This window comes from Ostrea edulis, chromosome 1 (genome assembly GCF_947568905.1).
Source record: "Ostrea edulis chromosome 1, xbOstEdul1.1, whole genome shotgun sequence".
NCBI classification, from domain to species: Eukaryota; Metazoa; Mollusca; class Bivalvia; order Ostreida; family Ostreidae; genus Ostrea; species Ostrea edulis.
Window position 1 is genome coordinate 44,035,351 of NC_079164.1, and position 22,668 is coordinate 44,058,018.

General features: G+C 35.4%; 1 protein-coding gene and 1 long non-coding RNA gene across 6 annotated transcripts in view; one reads left to right on the plus strand and one right to left on the minus strand.

The window, feature by feature from the left end:
- Positions 1-5,217, plus strand: part of LOC125652708 (septin-7-like) — a 44,363-nt gene extending 39,146 nt beyond the window's left edge. For all 5 annotated transcript variants that reach the window (XM_048882081.2, XM_048882073.2, XM_048882093.2 and 2 more), the window contains 3 exons: positions 932-1,067; positions 1,427-1,572; positions 3,678-5,217. In XM_048882081.2, coding sequence (XP_048738038.1) covers positions 932-1,067; positions 1,427-1,572; positions 3,678-3,711 — 316 coding nt within the window. In that variant the 3' untranslated portion in view covers positions 3,712-5,217. The remainder of the gene's footprint in view (positions 1-931; positions 1,068-1,426; positions 1,573-3,677) is intronic.
- Positions 5,218-7,235: 2,018 nt separating this feature from the next.
- Positions 7,236-22,668, minus strand: part of LOC125652831 (uncharacterized) — a 61,723-nt gene continuing 46,290 nt past the window's right edge. Inside the window, exon 3 of the long non-coding RNA XR_007361725.2 lies at positions 7,236-8,047. This is a non-coding gene — a long non-coding RNA (uncharacterized LOC125652831). The remainder of the gene's footprint in view (positions 8,048-22,668) is intronic.

Sequence of the window (22,668 nt, forward strand, 5' to 3'; positions counted from 1 at the left end):
GTGCCTCCCGACCCCAATGTATTTATTTCTGGAATAGCCCTTATAAATTAGATATTAGTTGTTGTAAATGATGATAGGCTTAAAAGTTTCCTTTTATTTCTATTTTAATTGATCAGCGTCCATTGTCTGATAACAATTGAACAATTTCAACTGAAAACTACCATAACAATTGTTTTCAGATTTTCAAGCACTACCAAAACTGACCAATTTCCAAAAATATTCTTCTCTACATCACATCTGTAAGAAAAAATTATTGCATGGTCTTGTAAAGCAGCGAGGCCTTTACTAAAATTGTAAATTTCATGATCTTTGGGGATAGAGGTTCTAACTCCAGGGTGGGGCCAAATTGAGTATATATATAGTGTTTATTTGTAAAACATTTCTATAACATCGTCTTTAATGCTATTGATAATGAATTCTTATTACATAGATATTTAAAAGGAGCTGGTGTAGTTTGCCAAAATTGTAAATTTCATGATCCAAGGACAGGATTTTGGTTCCGGGTGGGACTAAAAATTATTGTAGTGAACATTGTGTTTAACAACGTCATATAAAGTTCATATTTCAACATGGTGAAAAGTTTCAGGACATTGTTTCCCATCCATATTTGTTATTTCCTGACAGAAAATGTATTATATAGTTGTGCGGGGGGAAAAAGAAAGAATAATGCATGAACTTTTTCTCCTGTTGTTCCTGCTCATTAACATTACAGACAGGATTCATGAAGTCAACTTAGCGCTTTTCAGTACTTTCAGTACTTTGATTTCTGTTATAAATGTGCAGTGAAAATAAAAATTATTGTTGATTACCACCACAGAGCAAAGTGTTCTGTTGCTGCAAGCATTTTGCTGAAATGGGTGGAGATATTCATGTACGCTGTACTGTGGGCGAGATATTAGAAGTGATTGATATGAATTTGATTGTTATCCAGGGACCCTCTCACACAGATGGCAGAAGAGAAGAAGGAACATGACAACAAAATGAAGAAGATGGAGGCCGAGATGGAGCAAGTTTTTGAGATGAAAGTTCAGGAGAAACAATCTAAACTCAAAGAATCAGAAGCAGATGTAAGAGTTGTATTTTATGTAGCTCTGTTATATTGTGGGGTTTCAGACAGATGTCGGGGGTTTATGCTTAAAAAAAGGACTTCAGCAAAACCTTGTGTAAATATTTAAAAGATGCTTTGCATGAGTTTAAAATGCTATTTGATTTTATGTGGCAGATGCTAGATGTTATTTAGGAATCAAAGAGAGGGCTTGTGCAGGGATTTTTGTCATGTGTTTTTTTCTGTGTAATTCAGTTTTATTTACTTTTTTTTTTTGGAGTGAAGCTTATCTATACTGTCAGATTATTTTATAGTAAATCTAAGGAGATTTGACTAGAATTTTTCATTCATTATCAAACTTTTTCCTGATATTATTTATAGCTTCAAAGGCGGGCAGAACACATGAAGAAGAGCTTAGAACAGCAACAAAAAGAAGTAGAAGAAAAATGGAAAGGTTTTGAAAAGGAAAAACAGCAGTGGGAGGATTCAGTTGGAGTCAGCAAGGGGTCACAAGAAAATATTAAAGAGTAAGCATAATGTTGCGTTATATCATTTACATTGTACTGACATCATTGCTTATGGCTAAGATTAGAACATCATTTGTCTCCCTTTTGGAATCCATTATTTTGACCAATGAGTATGTGCTGTGTTTTTGCCGAATACATGCTTTTTTCTGGAATTGTGTTGTGTTTGAAAAAGGGTGTGTATCGTATACCACTAGAATTTTGACCTGTTTTCTGTTTTGTAAAGGCTGACTAAGTTCGTCATACTGCAATATTATTTGAACCACGGGCATAGCCAATATTTTTAGAAGCAAAAATCAATCTTTGAAAAATTATTGCAGGAGCGTTAAAATGTGATACTTATGATCTGTAAATAATTAAGTTATTATGAAACAGCCATTGAAAATTTATTTCACCTTAATATTCATCATCTCCTTGTACACCGCCATCAAAAGATATTATAGGGTTATTGAACTTATATTGGTGAATATTGGCACGAGTTGGCTGTGAAAATGCACGAGCTTGCGAGTGCATTTTGACAGCCAACGAGTGCCGATATTCACCAATATAAGTTCAATAACCCTTTTATTATATAGCTAAAGTATTTAGTCGTTAAATTATATCCCTTTTCACTCAAAATACCCCAAAATAGACGAGATTTCAATATTGGCAGTGTGCAATATCAACATGCATTTCTTAACTGTTCAATATTTAACCCGTCATTAATGCATGAGGCAAACTGATTTTGTGAATGGGGACATCATAATTTAAGTACAGTAAAACATTTTGCTTAAGTAAATATCAAATACCAGCTCTGTCAGATTCGGAGGACCGTCGTCTGCCATTTTGGCTTGTTTACGTTGTGACGGTAACATCAATATTGAACGCTCATACTCAGAATGTTTCGAGCGCATACAATTTACTCAATGCAAAGTTAGCATTCAATAAATTCTCAGGATATTGAACGCTAACATTCTCTAGATTTTACGCAGATTTTATAGTTGACTATTTATTAGCTATATAATAATACAAATTATTTACACAATGTCTTGCCACATGCTGAAATAAGAAAATGATTTCCACTTAGAAGTTAGTTAACTTTATGGTTCATGAATGGCATTTAATGAAATGTTAAAGTTAGAACTTGGAATAACTTACGGATAAGAAATAAGTGCCGAAATATTAGGAAACCGCAGTTTATATTTACATCTTTTTCTATGCCTCATAAAAGCCATGGTGCACCCATAATTAATGGGGGGGGGGGGGGTGGGGGGGGGTGGATATATGTTGCACCTTCGTATGTTATTTTGGCAACTGGTGATGTGCTGATTACAGCGCAGTTAAAATGCTTGTTAGATATTGGTCGTTTAATTGGTTTTAAGTTTAAATAAACAGATAAAGGAACATCAAGCCTGTTAAAACTTTAATGCGTTGTTGGAATTATCATTTTTCTGAAAGAAGGTAGTGAAGATTATTATTTATAAAGTCAAGTTTACTGTTATCTAAGAATAAAAATTGCTTCACCGTATGCAAATTCTCATGCTTTGTTGAATGTTTAGTATTGTTTACATTTTTTGTGCAAAGATATTCAGTGATGATTACCACAATATATAATGTTAAGATTGCCAATTTGTCAAAGTTCTTGCTGTGGATTATACATACAACTCTGTTTTCCTCCTTTCTCTACTCCCTACTCTCTCTTTCTCTCTCTCTCTCTCTCTCCCCCCCTCCCCCCCCCCCCCCCCCCCCCCCATAGCATTTATAGTGAAATAAGTATTAATTTTTTATTTTGTTGGTGGAAAAAATTCAACATACAGTAAAATCTGAAAGATCAAATAGCACAAGAAAAAGAATTCATGAACAAGTATAATTTTCGCTGTCAGAATTAAAGAAATTTTTGAGAGAAATAACCTTTCAATTTTTTACTTGGGATATGGGAGGAAACAATCTCTCTCTCTCTCTCTCTCTGTCTCTCTCTCTCTCTCTGTCTCTCTCTCTCTCTCTCTCTCTCTCTCTCTCTCTCTATATATATATATATATATGTATATATAAATTTGTACCAAGGAAGATTTCCTATGACTGCTGAACCTTTGAAATGAGAATTTTAATTATCTTTCTTTTTATTTCAGTTCAAATAAGAAGAACAAGAAACACATATTTTAGCAACAAGAGCATAAAAACTTTCATTAATCATGATCTGAAAGACAGAACCATTTGGTCTGTGCCATAATTCTGGAGAAAGAATTCCTTGCCGATGGAGAAGTAAGGGAATTGATGTGGTCATCCTATGAGTAGTCGAGCCAGGGAACAACCCCCCAAAAGCACTGACCAAAGAACCAGTAATGTTGGCTATTTGCCAAAAATAGAACTGTTTCAAATTAATTTTACATTGAATTTGTCATTTCACTTCTTCAGTAATACCATGGGCTAAAAAGATTCCAGTTTTTCTTTTCTTTTATGAAGTGTTGTGTTTGTTTTGCCACAGCACAGTATTACTTACGAAAAAAAACCACTTGTAACTATTTCTGATTACATGTAGACCTGTTTACTGTATGTTATGATTCTTGCATGTTGTTGATAGAAATGCTAATTATTGGTGCAATGCAAGTGCAAAACATCTGTACTTTTGTTGTAACTTTGTGTGATTTTTTTTTTTAAACAACTGTAAAATTTTGCTGCTTAACATTTTATGTTTATATAGCAATAGGCAATGTGTAAAAATTTGTTACATGTTTTGTCAGAAAGTCTGTTGTCATTTTCTCAGCTATGAACAGTATTTGAAGCAGTGTATAAAAAAGACAAGATTTGTCAAGTGCATAGAATCTGTTAAGTGTGGGGAGGGACCATTGATTTGATAAAATCCAATGTTTTAATATGTCTAGTCATAAAATCCTTTGATTCCATTTTCATGGACATTTCAGCTGCACAACATCCCTTACACATTACATATTAAAGAAAGGTACTACATTGAGCAGTTTCACATCTCAAACTCTCCCTTGCTATTTTATACAGGGAAATATTCCTGCTGTCCAGTGACATCTTGAAAATTAAATTTGGTCTTGTTCTTTCAATTCTTTTGCACTGCAAAACTAAAAGTAAATTTGATGTACACCTTACAAGTGTTAATGCTATTCATAAAGAAACTATGCAGGCTTTACTACAGTATGCCAGTATTGGTTTTATATCAACTTGTTTTAATGCATTTTTGCTCCTATTGTTATACTGTATAACATATATTTGTGTATGGTTTATAACGTATTGTAATTTATTATCGCCATATACATCCAGTTCACAATCATTTATTTTGCTACACAGCCTTAAGAATGTTTACAAGATTCTTACTCAGACACTGTGTAGAAATTCAATTCCTTACAAACTGTATTCTCACTACTCCCAAGTAAACTGTACTCATTGTAGCTAGCCATGCATGGATTTTATTTAGTTTAATATTGAAATGGTAATATAAAATTAATCAAAAGAAATTCACATTTTGTTTTGCCATTAATGTTGAATTAATAAAGCAGTCTTGTTGCATATAAACTTAAGTTTGACCGATTTATAAGTTTTTCATTCATATTGTGTACCTTTTTTTTTTTTTTGTACAACTGTCATGAAAAATGAACTTAGAATTTAACAAAATGGAAACAATAAATGTTTTATACATGTAAAGGTTGTTTTGCTTTTATCCCATCCCCCCCCCCCCCCCCCCCCCCCCCCCCCCCCAGATGGAGGGTTTCTGGGCAAAACTTTTTTTTTTTTTACCTTGACCTTGGATTTTGACCAACTTGAAGAAAAGTTAACTTTGACAACATCTAAACTACATTTATGCAAGGTGGGCTTTCAAATTTCGTTTGTAGATTTCTTATGATGAGATCTTGATGTTTCAAATGAATTTTCAATGTCATTTTTATTTGTGGTGACATCAGAATCAGTTGTGTTGGTAGGCTTCCTCCTGGAAATTGGACGGAATTGCTGCTGAAGTTTTTAGCTCTTCTGAGTCAAAGGCTCAAAGAGCTAATGCTATGGCCATTTGTGCGGTGTGCGTAAACTTTTTAGAAAAAGGGCTATAACTCAAGAACCCCTTGGCCAATTTTTTTCAAATTTGTTACAGGGTATCATTGGCCCAAGGGCTTTCATACAAACTAAATAGAGGGATGTGACCCTTTAACAAGGGGAGATAATCAGGAAAATACAAACAAAAGTAGTGGTTGCTAAAAAATCTTCTTCTCAAGAACCACAGGGCAGATTATCACCAAACTTACACATAAGGATGAGGATATGTTATAGATTAAAAATTGTTCAAGGCATTACCCTGGGGCAAAGGGCGTGGTCTCAAGGTCACTTCAAAGTTGACCTAAATTTAATTTTTTTTAAATTCCTTAAATCTTAGATATTTTAGTCATTATAAGGACTAGGATCATCAAATTTTGACAGTTGATGCATCTTAGGACCTTGTGTCAAGTTGTCTCAAAAGTAGGTCACGGTGACCTACTTTTTCAATTTTGCAGGTATTTATTTTAAAATTAATTTTGATGCATATCTTGGACACTTTGAAGCCTATGATCATCAAAACTTGTCAGTTGGTGGATCATGGGACCTTGAAATGCATACTTTCTGAATTTTATGGCTTATCATTTATAGATATATTTTAAGTTGTTATTTCAAATACCGAGAGGTTTAGAATCATCAAATCTTGTAAGTTGATGCATCTTGAGGCCTTGAAACATATTTTTTTAAAAGTAGGTCACAGTGACCTACTTTTTGAATTTTGCAGATATTCAAATTTCACATTTTCAATTTTAGATGCATATTTTGGGCACTGTAAAACCTAGGATCATCAAACTTTGTCAGTTGATGCGTCTTCGTCTTCGGTTTGTGTCGACCAAAAAGTAGGTCACCGTGACCTACTTTTGGTATTTGACAGCTAAATTACTATAATTCAGACACTATTTGACCTACAATCATCAAACTTTGTCAGTTGATGCATCTTGAGTCTTCGGAGTGTATCGACCAAAAACTAGGTCACTGTGACCTACTTTTGGCATTTGACAGTTATATTTATATATTTCAGTCACTAATTGACCTACAATCATCAAACTTTGACAGTTGATGCATCTTGAGTCAACGGAGTGTGTCAACCAAAAAGTAGGTCAACTTGACCTACTTTTGGAATTGGACACCTATATTTATATAATTCAGATACTATTTGACCTACAGTCATCAAACTTTGTCAGTTGATGGGTCTTGCATGTTTGAAGGGTGTTGACGAAAAAGTAGGTCACCTTGACCTACTTTTGGAATTGGACGGCTATATTTATATATTTCAGATACTATTTGACCTACAGTCATCAAACTTTGTCAGTTGATGGGTCTTGCATGTTCGGAGTTCGCTAACCAAAAAGTAGGTCACCATGACCTACGATTGGAATTTGACAGCTATATTTCAATATTCAGATACTAATTGGCTTAAAATCATCAAACTTTGTGAGTTTATATTTCTTGGGTTCTCAAAATCTGTACACCAAAAAGTAGGTCACATTGACCTACTTTTTTTGAATTCTTAGGATTTAACTAAAGATTTAGAATACTAAGACGCTAAGAATAGAAATGGTGGGGTTGTACAATTTATCAGAAGAGCGATTCTAGGCCCTTGGGCCTCTTGTTTTCCAATCCCATGTACCCTTCTTGTCATGAAAAGTATAACGAATTTCTTTCACACTTTGTTCGTCATCAGATTCTCTCAACTGCTTGCCTTTAGTAACTTTCGAGGCATTTTTTTCGGCGGCTCTTGCCTTTGTGAGTGACCAGGTGGATAAACCTTTCTTCAAATACGTGAAACTGATATTTCTCTTTTTGATGATAACAATTTGAATTTGATAGAAAACTACTAATCGGAAATATTTCGGTGAAAAATAGTATTCGATTGTGTACGGTATCTGAATAATCATAATGGTGGGAAATCAGTAAATCGAAAACATTCAGGTAGAAGAAATTCCCTGAAGGGGAAGTTTTGCATTTCTTCTGTGGGTGCAATGGGGATTCGCCATATTGCAAATCCGGAAGTTTTGCCATACATAATTGCATATAGCAAATTTCTGCAGTCGTTGACACGATAAAGAATCCTCAATTCTTAAAGGGACTTAAAAAAAACAACAAATGAACAAAATAGGCAAGGCTTCTCCTGCAAGCTCCCAGCATTAGAAATGAAAGACATCGATCTTTCGCGGGCCCCGTGTATATGGCGTGCAAATTCAAACAATTGAAGATATATTTAATTGATGATAGCAATGACTAAATTGATGTACGCATCAATTGAATTGAGGGTAGCAATAATCGATTTAATGCGAACATCATTACTAAATTTACGATCTCTTCAGTGAATGATATTTGAGTTTAGGCGTTGGCCAACTCACTGCTGCGGCCCTCGGCACCATGCATGGGTCAAAATCTGTGGCTCTTCTCCTAAGTTAGTGACTTCTCTGTATGAATGATATAAAATCTGAAATGGAACATATAACAACATATAAATAAAGAAAATGAATCCGAGTTCAAAATAAAGGTTAAGAATTTCTTGCACTTTACGAAAATATGCAACTTTGAAACCAAATTCAAAAATGACACTTTAAGAGATCGAAACAGACACCAAATAAGATAAGATTTTGTTTATTGTCAAGAATGCAGTCAGTTCACAACCCGTGAGAAAATCGACAAGTCACATTATATGGTCATTCTTCCATCATTTTGAAATTGCCAATCGCTGTGAATTTGTTTTACGTGTATGTTGGCATGCAAGCACTGCAAGATTTGATCCCCGGCGCAAGCGAGGGACCGAATGAGAGTGTACTTGGTCCAACCCAAGACAATAAACTTTACACGAAGCATTTCGCCCATTTTTTATCACTCATTCTAACTCATTTGTTATCGTAACTAATACAGGTCTAGATGATGCACAAAACATGGAACTTGGACTTGGTAAAATTTGGGGGCGTTAACTTAAAGTTGGGTCTTTAAGGCATGACGTTTCACTTGTTAGTATTTGGTATCGAGAAAGTTCCATAAATGGAGATAGTTGGAACGTATTTTATTGATGTAATCAAAAGGTTCAGAAAAAATTCTACAACTTTTTACATGTAGGTGTCGGAGTCCTTAAATTCCATACCGTACTCGCAGACGAGCTTTTTATTGAGTCTCAAGGTCATACGCAAGGTGTTTCCATAATATTTTTTAAGTTATTTCAGGTATAATTTACTTGCATCATATCTTGTTTCTACAAAAAATAGGATATACTACCAGTTTGTTTTACATGTAGCATACTTTGATAGTTCCTGGTTCTACTGGTATTAATACAGAAGTAAATATGTAAAGTTAGTTTTTAGCTCACCTGAGCCAAAGGCTCAAGTGAGCTTTTCTAATCAAAATTTGTCTGTTGTCGGCGGCGGCGGCAGCGTAAACTTTTCACAGTTTCGACTTCTTCTCAAAAACCACTGGATCAATTTCAACCAAACTTGCCACAAAACATCCTTGGGTGAAGGGCTTTCATATTTGTTCAAATGAAGGGCCATGCCCCTTTCAAAGGGGAGATAATCGCAAAAATAGGGTGGGGTCATTTAAAATTTTTCTCAAGGACAACTGGGCCAGAAAAGCTGAAATTTACACGAAAGCTTCCTGGCATAGTGCAGATTCAAGTTTGTTCAAATCATGGCCCCCGGGGGTTCGATGGGGCACAATAGGGGATCAAAGTTTTACATATATAGGATAAATCTTTAAAAATCTTCTCGAGAACCACTGAGCCAGAAAAACTGAGATTTACATGAAATCTTCCTGACATAATGCAGATTCAAGTTTATTCAAATCATGGCACCCGGCAGTTGGATGGGGCCACAATAAGGAATCAAAGTTTTACATACAAATATAGGATAAATCTTTTAAAATCTTCTTCTCAAGAACCACTGAGCCAGAAAAGCTGAGATTTACATGAAAGCTAAATCCTGACATAATGCAGATTCAAGTTTGTTCAAATCATGGCCCCAGGGGTTGGATGGGGCCACAATAGGGGATCAAAGTTTTACATACAAATTTATAAGGAAACTCTTTAAATATGAGCCACGGTGACTCAGGTGAGCGATGTGGCCCTTGGGCATCATGTTATGTATTACAAAAGATACTACTAAGTTATTGTCGCAAAGAAAGGGAGACAAATCTTTGGAGCAATCGGGGTGCAGACCCGAAAGCTCGCACTAGCAGGCCCGTACCGAGGGGGGGAGGGGGGTGCAAACGCACCTCCCTGTGAAAACCATTAAGCACTATTAAAGTCGGCTGTGTAAATCATCAAGCACTATAAAAGTCAAATATTTTCTAAAATCCCTAGCTTTTACTTCCACAGTAAGGAATATCACGAAATAAATTCAATACATATTGCCTATGCGTAAAGAAATACGGTTAACATCGTATCCGGTTTCGGTTTCTTTTTTTAACGAATTGAGTCTTGATCAGTGGTATGTTTTGCAGACATTCTGGGACAAATGCATCGTTTCAAAGATCGATTTGATCTAGCTGAGTTTTAGTGGGAAAAGAGTACCAATTCATTTCCCATAGACCTCAATGTTAACCTTTGGCCCTCTCACTAATTAACTATATCGATTTTAAACAAATGACCGCAAACATTTCAAAGTTCATTCCAAGTGTTGATAAAAAATGACAAAAAATATATAGGGTCCCGTGCCTTTTATAGGCCATATTTGTACTTTTTTACAACACATAGCAATCTGCAGTAAATAACACACTTCATTTTAAGCACACCCCTACCATGGCAATTTCCTCAGTCATTTCTCGATTTTGTGCGATAATTTTTCATCCTGACAATTAATTTGAACCTCTATAATATTTCTTTTAATTCCAAATAATTTCACTCTTGATATTAGCCAATCACGCAACACCTAGACATTTATACCTCCGCTCAATCTTGGGGTAAACTGCGTCCGGGTTACGCATACGGGGGTTTGGTACTCTCATTCCTAGTGTGACTGCAGTTGTAGTACACAGGTAATATCAATAATGCTTTAAAGTATATCTTCAGAAGTACGAGTCGGACTCATCACAATTAAACTGCATACAACATTTAAAAAGAGTAATGCTTTTCGGAAACGTACAAATGTATTGTGTTGTCTGTCATTGCGCTAAAACTGAACTTATTATCAATCAGTGAACATCTGACAAATCTAAAAATACCTTGTATGATGCGGGATGCAGCTCATCACAGTTTAGCTGGACATACGTACATATGGAAATCAATAAAACTTTACGACCCAGGGATCAAATGTTGGGACATAGAAATTAAAAAAAAACTTTCAACCTACCAACTCTTTTTTTTTTTGCATATAACCATGATAACTGGACACGCAATTTTTTTTTTTTTTTTGCCTTAAGAACTTCTAGCAGTGCCCTTTATAAATGCTGTCTGTAATTTATGACTAAAATCTTCTTTCATTTTTTGGACTTAGTACTGTGTTGTAGTTTGAAGTTTTGTTCACCTTTCATTACCATTTCTTGAAACAAAGTTTGAATAAAAATGTTAACATGTATACATGTTTTACTTCATATTTTGCATCTTGTCTCTGTGAATGAATTTAAAGAAGTGATCCTTGGTACCTGCTAGGGGATATTAAGCAAATAAAAGCAAAACTGAAAGTCCAACTTCATATAATTAATAAATAACTTTTATTAGACAAGAACACATTGACCAGCATTTCCTTACATATGACCAATTTTAGTATGTTTCCCCTTTCATATTTATGAGTATTAAATAAAAAGCAAAAATTGCATCCAGGATAGAGCATTTTTACCCTTATTTTTGTCTATTTCGCTTCTGCTTCCGGGGGGCTTCGCCCCCCAGGACCCCCCACCGGGCTTCGCCCTGGACCCGCTTGGGGGCCGCTTAAGGCCCCCAAACCACTCGCCGTAAATTTATGCACCCCCCATTGAAAAAGTCTGGGTACGGGCCTGACTAGTGATATATCCACTGAACGAGACTGACAAACGAAGTATGGTAATAAGAACTTTTCATATAGAGAAAATGCAAATATAGTTTTTGAGAGAGAAAAAATGTGAGAAACTTCATTCTAGTAGACATAATGGTAGACGTAAAATCCGTATGTTGATCAATGTTAGACGAGTTGCGTTTCTTAGAGTGCTGGAAAATCATGGTAATAGTGTAGAAGAGGAAAAACAAGTCCAGAATACATTACAAGAGGAAACAGAGATTTAACAACATTGTAATACCCCTAAAATTGTCAAATTTAAGGTAAATCGGAATCTCTTGTTTAGAAGAATGTAAACGATAAAGGAAGTAATAATTTCTTCCACTTTCAGAGAAATAAATGACAAAATCTTTTAATTAATTGAATTATTACTGGGAGAATTTGCATTTTTTTTTCCAAAATCTCTTTGCGTCATTTTATTTCACTTTGTTAAAAATGACAGAAAATAGAAGGAATGACTATATAGTAGACATGTTCCCCAAACTCTGTGAAATCCAGGAGCTCCCCCCCCCCTTGGGCCACCACCAGGACTTCGCACTGGACCCACAAGGCGGTCCAGACCCCTTGTGTCATACAGTTGTGCCCCCCTAACCGCGATTCCTGGATCCGCCCCTGTTAACGATATCGAGTCGACGTTTTACTAAATCATTCTGCAGTTAATCAATTATTAGAAACTTTTTACAGCATCGTTGAATGTATGAATGAAAGTAAATCATGTATTGTTGGCTTGTTTTGTGAAGATCACGAAACACACATGGTATGATGGTCTCATTTTACATTACAAACATATGGTATACCTGCTGATATTTTGTAATGGTTTACAATTTATTCGAGTATTAGATCTCAAAAAGTGATGTATAAAGCTTTCTTGTAATCTAACCTCGGTATATATGCAGGTGTATCTCAAGGTTCTGTTTTAGGACATCTACTATTGGAAATGAATGCTAATGATTGATTGATTGATTGTTTTTACAAAATATTGAAAAGGGGAGATATACAGGACTCCCCCCTGAGTTAAAAGTATGCTTTCAATGTGATATGCAGGAGGTTGAAGACGAACATCATTTCTTATTTCTTTGTCCGAAATATAACAATGAGAGGTTACAATTAATGGGAACCATCTCAAGAATCAACTCAAATTCCTCTGTTTTGACACCTACTGAGAAACTAATATGGATCTTAACTAATGAAAGTAAAGACATTTTATGTTTGCTTGCAAAATTAATTTTTGAAAACAGTAAAAGAACCATTGTATAAACATGTATTTTCATGTGGATGCAGGTTTTTTGGAAGTTTATCTTTTGTTGTTAGATGCAATAGAACATTGCAATAGAACATTTAAATGTATGAATACAATATGTATATTTATTAACATCTACCTCTACAAAAAAGTATACCTGGGTAATGATATTTCATCATCAACAATAGAGACAATGATGCCTGATTATGATCATGTAGTGAGCAATATTGTTGAGTTTCTATAGAAACAAGAGGTACTGTGAGCAATGCTCACTAAGAATACCCCCCGCTTACCCCAATCTCCCAAAGGGTGTTGGTAATAGGTAAAACTTCAGTATTATGATCCAAAAGGTATCTAGGAACACAGCATCTCCATGCGATGAAAAAAGCCATTAAATAATTTAAATGGAAACCATATTGCTACTTCGATGTCCAGTGCACGTGACCTTTGACCTTTTGACCCCAAAATCGATAGGGAACATCTTCATCCCATGGGTAGTCCATATGTACGGTATGGTGACTGTAGGTGGAAAGGATAACGCTTTAGAGCCCCGAAACCATATTGCTACTTCGATGTCCAGTGCGCTTGACCTTTGACCTTTTGACCCCAAAATCGATAGGGAATATCTTCATCCCATGGGTAGTCCATATGTACGATATGGTGACTGTAGGTGGAATGGATAACGCTTTAGAGCCCGGAAACCATATTGATACTTCGATGTCCAGTGCGTTTGACCTTTGACCTTTTGACCCCAAAATCGATAGGTAACATCTTCATCCCATGGGTAGTCCATATGTACGATATGGTGATGGTAGGTGGAAAGGATAACGCTTTAGAGCCCGGAAACCATATTGCTACTTCGATGTCCAGTGCGCTTGACCTTTGACCTTTTGACCCCAAAATCGATAGGGAACATCTTCATCCCATGGGTAGTCCATATGTATGATATGGTGACTGTAGGTGGAAAGGATAATGCTTTAGAGCCCGGAAACCATATTGCTACTTCGATGTCCAGTGCGCTTGACCTTTGACCCCAAAATCGATAGGGAACATCTTCATCCCATGGGTAGTCCATATATATGATATGGTGATGGTAGGTGGAAAGGATAATGCTTTAGAGTCCGGAAACCATTGCGTCTACAGACGGACGGACGGACGGACAGACGGACAACCCGATTCCAGTATACCCCCCCCCCCACAACTTGTTGCGGGGGGTATAATAATGTTTAAATTATACTTCTTTTGTCAACTATGCCTTCCGGGGCCCTTGATTGGTCAATAAAATATCTTGTAGGTGAAGTACCACAAATTTAGACCTATGCGTAGCGCTCAGGGTCGTAGCAGTGAGGGTTCTTTAACCCTGTCGCGACGCGGGACCTCCGTTTTTAAGGTCTTATCCGAAAGACCCGTGCTTTTCAATTTTAAATACCGAGCGTTTGGCGAGGGAGCAATCACTACCTATGTTTACGTCTGTGGTTTGACGGGCTCAAACTCACGACCTCCCAGTTACAAAGCGAACGCTCTACCACTAAGCTACCGCAACCGACGAGACGTTAAGAATATATTATGAATGTGCATATTGTATGCTTATGTCAGTTCGCTACAGCACGTTTTAGATAATCTATTGGAGACTCAACATACGTTAAACCATGACTTAAACGTTCCATCCAAAACAAAGGTAATGTATTTTTCAATGAAAATCAAATCATCTGATCTTCCAAAATCATTTAAAGTAATAGACTGATATGAATCGAATGTGTACCTGTGCTCAAGTATGCTTCAGTGGTTTAGATGGCTGCTCAAACAAAGTAATAATTTCATATTTACATTCACTGAATCTTTTCTCTTACATTTCTATTAAAATTGACATTACTTTCATCTGCAACAATGAATGCATGTTTCTTGCAAATTAGTTCGATCCGGTTTTTTAGTATTACCAGTCTGTGTAATTATTACTAAATATGGAGGGTCATCGAACTCAAAGGGTGCATTGGTTGTTCCTGTTAACGTAATGAATGGGTCAGCTGTATGATCTTTAATACTTAAATCTAGGTTATATTTTTTTAAATACATAAAAATATAAATATAAACAATAAAATGTCTTTCTTTGTTGTTTCATCGGGTGATGAAGGTAGCAATCATTGCAGAAAAAAATTACATAACCCACTTGTAAACGCAGGTTATAATTTTTTTCTGCCATGCTAGCTTCCTTCATCACCCGATGAAACAACAAAGAAAGCATTTTATTGTTTAAGTATTAGCTTTTGAAATAGGCTTATGGTGTACAATATAAAGCACAGAATCTTTCACTTTATTTGGATACCCACTTCCGCCCCTACCCCGGGTTAAACTCATGACCGGTGGAACCAAATCTCCTAGCAGCATGTAACCAGCGCGCTAGACCGCTCGACCATCTAGACAAGTCTATAAAACTTGCTTTCGATGATGATGAAAATCTCACCATGCTGTCACACGCTACGCGGTCATTGAGAATGGAAATGAGATACAGTTATTTAACGTACAATTAAGAGGATCATACATGATTCACATTGCATTTGAAATATTTTTTATAAAGCACGGAAATAGCGGTATAGCGTGCTGGTTACATGCTGCTAGATTTGGTTCCGCAGGTCGCGAGTTCAACCCTGGGTTGGGGCGGAAGTGGGTATCCAAATAAAGTGAAATTTTCTGTGCTATATATTAAATATTTCTTCACTTAGGGCAGTTATATTTATTTAAGAGTTCATTGCTATTTCCGTGCTTTATACATGTACATATACATGCTTTATATATGTAGACATGGAGAAAGCGCTAGCAGTATATTATTGTTTTTTATGGAATGTGTCATTCTGATTTTTAATATTTGTTTACATCTGTGCCGAATCAACTTCATATATATATATATATATATATATATATATTACATACAGAAAAAACTTTAAACACTTTGTAGAAATATTTCAACCGTGTTACCGGTCTTCTTCAATCGTGTTCAGAAAACACGACTGAAGAAGACCGGTAACACGGTCGAAATATTTCTACATAGTGGGTGCGTTCACAATTCTCCCATTGGTTGATATTGGTGGTGCAATTTACCATTGGCAAAACATTGATACTAATGTTTACCATCGGTAGAATTACCAACGCGAGTTTTCGTTTATTAGAGTCACCGACAAGATGGCGGCGGGAATCGTTCCTGATAGTATTTGGCATAATTTTAACTAGTGCAGATCCTGTTCTTTTCATGGATTTGTGAAAAGAACTTTTTGAGACATTAAATCGGTCTGACATGGATTTCATACTCTCAAGGTTACCTGCAATGATAACATTTAAGTCTATAATGCTAATACTTCTGAAACCCGGTAATAGGACATTTTACTTTATAAAACAAGCAAGTTTAATTTTACATGTTACAAATATTTGCAAGCAAATGAGAATTACTCTAAGTTTACATACCCATGAACCATAAAAACATTAGAACATCTTTTTCAACATTTGGAATTGGTCCAGTTGTTTGAATATATTCAGGTAGTGGTCGCAAATACAAGCATGTTGCCTGGTAGGTACCTCTTGACATTCGAAAGTGACTTTTAACTTTTACTGTGGAATAGTAACCTCAACATAGTGTTGCATACGTGGTACAAATGATCGCTTTTTTAGCAAATGAATATCACCTGATGACACGTGATCATGTCCATGAGATTAGTTTCATTTGGTTTTAGCAGTGCAACAAATATTCTTGTTAGGTTTGTCATTTCTGAAAATAGCGGAAAACTAAACATTTGGCGTTGGTAACCATTGACTATCATTGGTGACCATTAGTAACCAGTGGTACCAATGGTCAACATTGGCAACCGTTGGCTGTTATTTTGTCTTTGGTTTGCCAATTTGTCGTTCACTGTTTTAAGGCAACCAATTGTACCATTGTTTAACATTGGTACCAAAGACAACCAATGGCAAAATCGATATTTGTACCAATGGAAGAATTGTGAACGCACCCTATGTTTAAAGTTTTTTCTGTATTTTACTTCCAAAAAAGAGACTTTATATATATATATATATATATATTAGAATAAAATAAGTCCTTGGTATAGGCAAATTATAGAAAAAAATTCGGATGAAGATTTCACATTTATTCCAACATGTTATTGTTTTTCAAAAATGTGAAATATTCATCTGAAATATATATATATATATATATATTATAGCACTAAAACTAAACAATAAAGGCTGAGAAAAAATAGAACGTCTACATATTGAAAATATCGAGTGTTGTAAGGAGTATGCAATAACAGAACTTATGTTCTGAACGAGGGTCTAGACCGAACTGAACTAGTTAAATGGTACGCTAGATGAAGTTCTCAACAAGGAACGGGTTAACTAATTTCGTACCTGGATGTGTGAAGCTTTATTACTAGTGTAGAATTGTGATGAAAAATAAAAATATCAATGAATAGATAAAATATAATAATGAATATCGTTGTTCTTGAAGTATAGTAATATAACGTAAAGAAATAATCTGGTGACTATGTATGGATATTATACGATGAATAATTTAAAAAATATAAAATATGAATTAGGGGGAAAATGGAAAAATTGATTGCTAATGATGGTGCTGTTACTGAAAGTAGAGGGCGAATAGAAAGTGTAAACAGACAGAACAACACTGAGTAATAACTGGCAGAAGCTAGGCTGCATTCATTCTGATGAAGTCATTGAGTTAGTTCATGACAGGTTTTAAGAGCCCTGTCACCGGCCGATGCTACCGAATTCTTGGGGACACATCCTGTCGCACGGACAATTGCATCTGATTCATAAGCTGCAAGGTCTGTGACCAACAATACGTAGATAAAACTGGGGACATACGTAAAAGAATCAATAACCACCGATGTACCTTTCAAACCAAAAGGGTCAAAGAACTCGTTGCCAAGCAATACAAATGGGAAGACATGACAGTAGTGGTTATTGACCATAACACTCCCTGGACCGATGTGGAGAGAAAGAACAAGGAGAAATTCTAGATGCATAGACTGAAGTCATTCCGCTCCAACGAAATGAACAAACTCAATATTACTTTAAAGAGTTTAATGAAGTCTATCGTAAAACAAATTCAACACAATTTGCGCTTTGTGGAAAAATAAATTTGATTGATGTCTTTTACATTTTTTCTTGCTATTACTAGCTGCAGAACTGTAGATCAGAGATCCGTCCCAATATTTTTCAGAGAACTACAGTTCTGCAGCTATGCTATTACATGATATTTATACATGTGTGAGAATGCATATATAGTGTTTTTGTAAAATAATCAAAATTGTATATAATAAAAAACGAATGGTTGCTCTTTAATAGTATATGATGTAGAAAAACTCGAAAAAGTAGAATTATTCGTCGCTACAATCGTTACTGGTCTTCCAATTTTGACTTTTTCCTTTTTCCAAAACTTGAAAAAATTCTTATCTGGTCGTCGTTACAAGTCCCGACAAGCCCTTGGCTTAGCCATCAGTCAGTGCCTCAAAGGTCTACCTAAATCAGCGTACCGTGACGCATTTCAAATTCAAAATCGTGTATTTCAAACCGCGGAAAATACTTTGAAGGGATGTAATGTTCATTTCACTATTTGAGTCGAATGCTTTTGAGATATCGTACAATACACATTACAAATCGCACAGCCCTCGTAGACCCGTATGAAAATAACACTCTTGAATAATCATATCACTCACTGAATGGCCGTATGGTTTAATAAAAGTGAGTTTGGGTGACCATGCTATTCCATTCTTTCATTGTGACTGGTCACTGAGAAGTACGAAAAATAAATCCGCGTTTTCATGGATGTCGCAGGATAACTTCCGAAGTCTAGAAATATTCTTTAATATTTCAAACATTTCAAGACCAAGGAGGTTATCCGGCATCATCCATCAAAACAAGAATTTTATTTCTTTCCCACTATACAGCTATGAATTTTGTCAATTCGTGACATTTTAAACCTATGTATTTATTTTTCTTATGGAATTTTAATATACAAGTTTATATCACTATTCTGATCATCTATTGATTAATCGGTACATGTAAATATTGGAAAGAAAAAAGAAACAAATAGCAAAAGAAATCTGAAATTTATCTAATCATGTATTTCATTGAAAAAGAAATTATCGGACACTTGGTCCGGCCAACAACTGATATTGATCGGACCAAAACAAAAATTACCGGACATTTGCCAAAGTCCGACGGACCTTCGGAATCACTGAAATCAGTTACATTATCATTTTACACCCCTTCTAATCATTGTTCTTTGTTTTAGTTTGTTTTTATTGTTTTACATGTAAAGCGCTTTAAGGTAATTATCTTAATTAGATAAAGCTCTATATAAAGTTACAATAATAATAGATAATTTCTTTTATCTCTACAATAACCGTAAAATATCACTGATCTCTACAATAACCGTAAAATATCTTATCTCTACAATAACCGTAAAATATCTCTTATCTCTACAATAACCGTAAAACATCTTATCTCTACAATAACCGTAAAATATCTCTTATCTCTACAATAACCGTAAAATATCTCTTATCTCTACAATAACCGTAAAATATCTCTTATCTCTACAATAACCGTAAAATATCTCTTATCTCTACAATAACCGTAAAATATCACTTATTTCTACAATAACCGTAAAATATCACTTATTTCTACAATAACCGTAAAATATCTCTTATCTCTACAATTACCGTAAAATATCTTATCTCTACAATAACCGTAAAATATCACTGATCTCTACAATAACCGTAAAATATCACTTATTTCTACAATAACCGTAAAATATCTCTTATGCACGCAAAGGTTTTTTTTTTTTCGTGTTTCTGCTCTGGCGTGCTTATCGTAAGGTATTCTTAGTCATAGATATTTTATTGTACAAAGATCTACAACATATTCATATGTACATGTGTGTTCTCTTCAGATATCTGTGACTTCTTTATCCGTCGTTCTCTTCAGATATCTGTGACTTCTTTACCCGTCGTTTGAGAAAATCGTCGGTCCTATACCAACATTGGACACAGTATTTGAAAAAAAAGTTGATTTCGGTACTAAAGGGTGGGTGGGGTGTCCTTAACAGAAGTACTCCAATAACTCTGTATCTTATTTTTATGAAGGGTTTTCACTTTCAATAGATTATGTCAAAATACCCTTTTATATTTTGTATGTACATGTACATTGTTTTATTTCTAACCACGTGGGGATCTGATTTGAATAGGTCCTCAGTACCCCCTTGCTTGTCGTAAGAGGCGACTAAATGAGGCGGTCCTTCGGATGAGACCGCGAAAACCGAGGTCCTGTGTCACAGCAGGTGTGGCACGATAAAGATCCCTCCCTGCTCAATGGCCATAAACGCCGAGCATAGGCCTAAATTTTGCAGCCCTTCACCGGCAGTGGTGACGTCTCCATATGAGTAAAATATTCTCGAGATGGACGTAAAACAATATTCAATCAATCAATCATATTATAAAATAGTGAGAAAAAACTACATTACTTCGTTATATATGATGCAAGTTCAAATGGTTATCGTCAAATATTTTATCAATGGACTGTAATATTCGGCCATATATGTTTTCAAGTATGAAGACATCCGCTATAAGCGTGCAAAGTCGGCAGTGCACGCGGAGGAAGATTAAGGATAGGCTGAGTTAGCATTACTATGGATATTGCTGAGTAAGCCAGCACGCATCTTCGCTACCCAAGGGTTTACGATCCGCTCCGCTTACTAACGAAGATGGCCAACACGTACAGGTACGTGTATGCGATTCAAAACTATAACCCGGGCGATATCTGACAAGTGTGTATCATCACGGTATAATAAGATTGATTGTAGGATGTTTAACGCCCCTCTCGAGAATCTTTCACTCATATGGAGACCATTCCCGGTGAAGGGCTGCAAAATTTAGGCCTATGCTCGGCGCTTATGGCCATTGAACAGGGAGGGATCTTTATATCGTGCCACACCTGCTGTGTCACAGGACCTCGGTTTTTTGCGGTCTCATCCGAAGGAGTGCTCAATTTAGTCACCTCTTACGACAAGTAAGGGGTATTGAGGACCTATTCTAACCCGGATCCCCTAAGGGAATGGTATAATAAAGCATTACGAACATTATTCTATATACATGTATATGCACCGTTACTTGCTACAATAAAAGGAGCTAAAGAATTAGTAATTGTAACCTATGCTTTCTCAGCTGTAATATTCGAGAACAATGCGGAAATATTTGGTTAAAAATGTTCCGAAAATAATCCCGTTTACAGCACCGTAACAAATAACATTACAACAAAGTCAGAAATGAAGAATGGCGACAATTTTACTTCATAATTATATTTTACACTAATTTACACTAATACAGCATGAAGGACAACATATGATTTCAGTATGTATGACAACTTGATACATAAAACACTTAAGATAGTTCCGCGCTCATATGACTTGCATGTACATGTATCAATATTAATGGTTCAAAGTAGAACTGAATTTATTTTCACTTGAAATCGTTTGATTTGATAAATGACCAAAGAGAAATATATATGTTACCAACTTTTTAAAGATGTCAGACAAATATACACATATCCACACTAGACTGATTGATTTTAAGCCTATATATTGTTTAATGTCCCACTTGAGAATATTTCACTCACATGGAGACGTCACAACATCAGAAAATCGCGCAGTTTCATTAAACAGCATAATAAATATACATTAAAAACTGGCTAAAATGACAAATTTTGATTTCTACTGTTTCTCAAAGACTACTACTTTATAAACATATATAAATTAATTGTATATACAAAGGAAATCATTGTATAATAGACATAAAATAGTGGGAAATACCAGCATAGAAGTTATTGCCCTTGACAACATTTTCTTTTAAAATTCAGATAATTGATTATTTATAGAAAATATAAACTTTTTCAGTATCAAATAGTTTACCTTTTCTTATTCCACGTGAATTAGATTTTACCAAAGGATATATTTCTATCATGCACAAAGTTTTAATTAGTCTAGATAAAGATTTTGCAAGGATTTAAGATGTCACATGAGGGTAGAGCTACCTGAAACAAACGTTCGTTGTTTCCTAATTACAAGTTGTATGCTACAGTATGGTAAATGCGAGACATAAAACACAAAACCGGAGACGCCATACTCGTTCATCATATATCATTAATGTGAATGATCTTCCTTTCTTAATTTGAACATAAAAAAGGTTGACCGTTTGAAGCTGTCCAGCTTTAAGAAATGCATCCGGTTGGAGAGCTATTGGATCAGAGGGAGGATTATAAAAGAGATCTAGGGAACAAAAATTAATTCAATTAAAAATTGATCGCTACCGCTTCTTTGACGTAGTATAACGGATGTAAGCTTCGAATTCTAATTAGATTGCAATAATTGTTTACCATGACGGTACACCAACAAACGAAAGTGTCAACTATTCCCATAATATTTCGTGTTAGACTCTCCTAGCAAATACGACTTACTGCATTTCACGTGTTAAACCTGCCACTCCAATATTTCACTGAATAGCATAGTATACAGTGCAGTGACCTGTACGTGTTAGTCAGATAAGTTATAGATTCCTGTTTTTAAATGTACCGCTGTAATCACATCTTTTCGAAACAAGCGACTCGGGAGGGGGTGCATAATTTACGTTCCGGGTATTTCGCGTTCTGACAGGAACCTTAAAATCATAGTTTTGGCTCCGGGTTTTACTGTAATTTTAATTCTGGCCATGGCTTCCAACTCTTATTATTAGAATGTTATCTCATTTAATATGTATAAAGTATTTTAAAAAAGATTTTGGTATATTT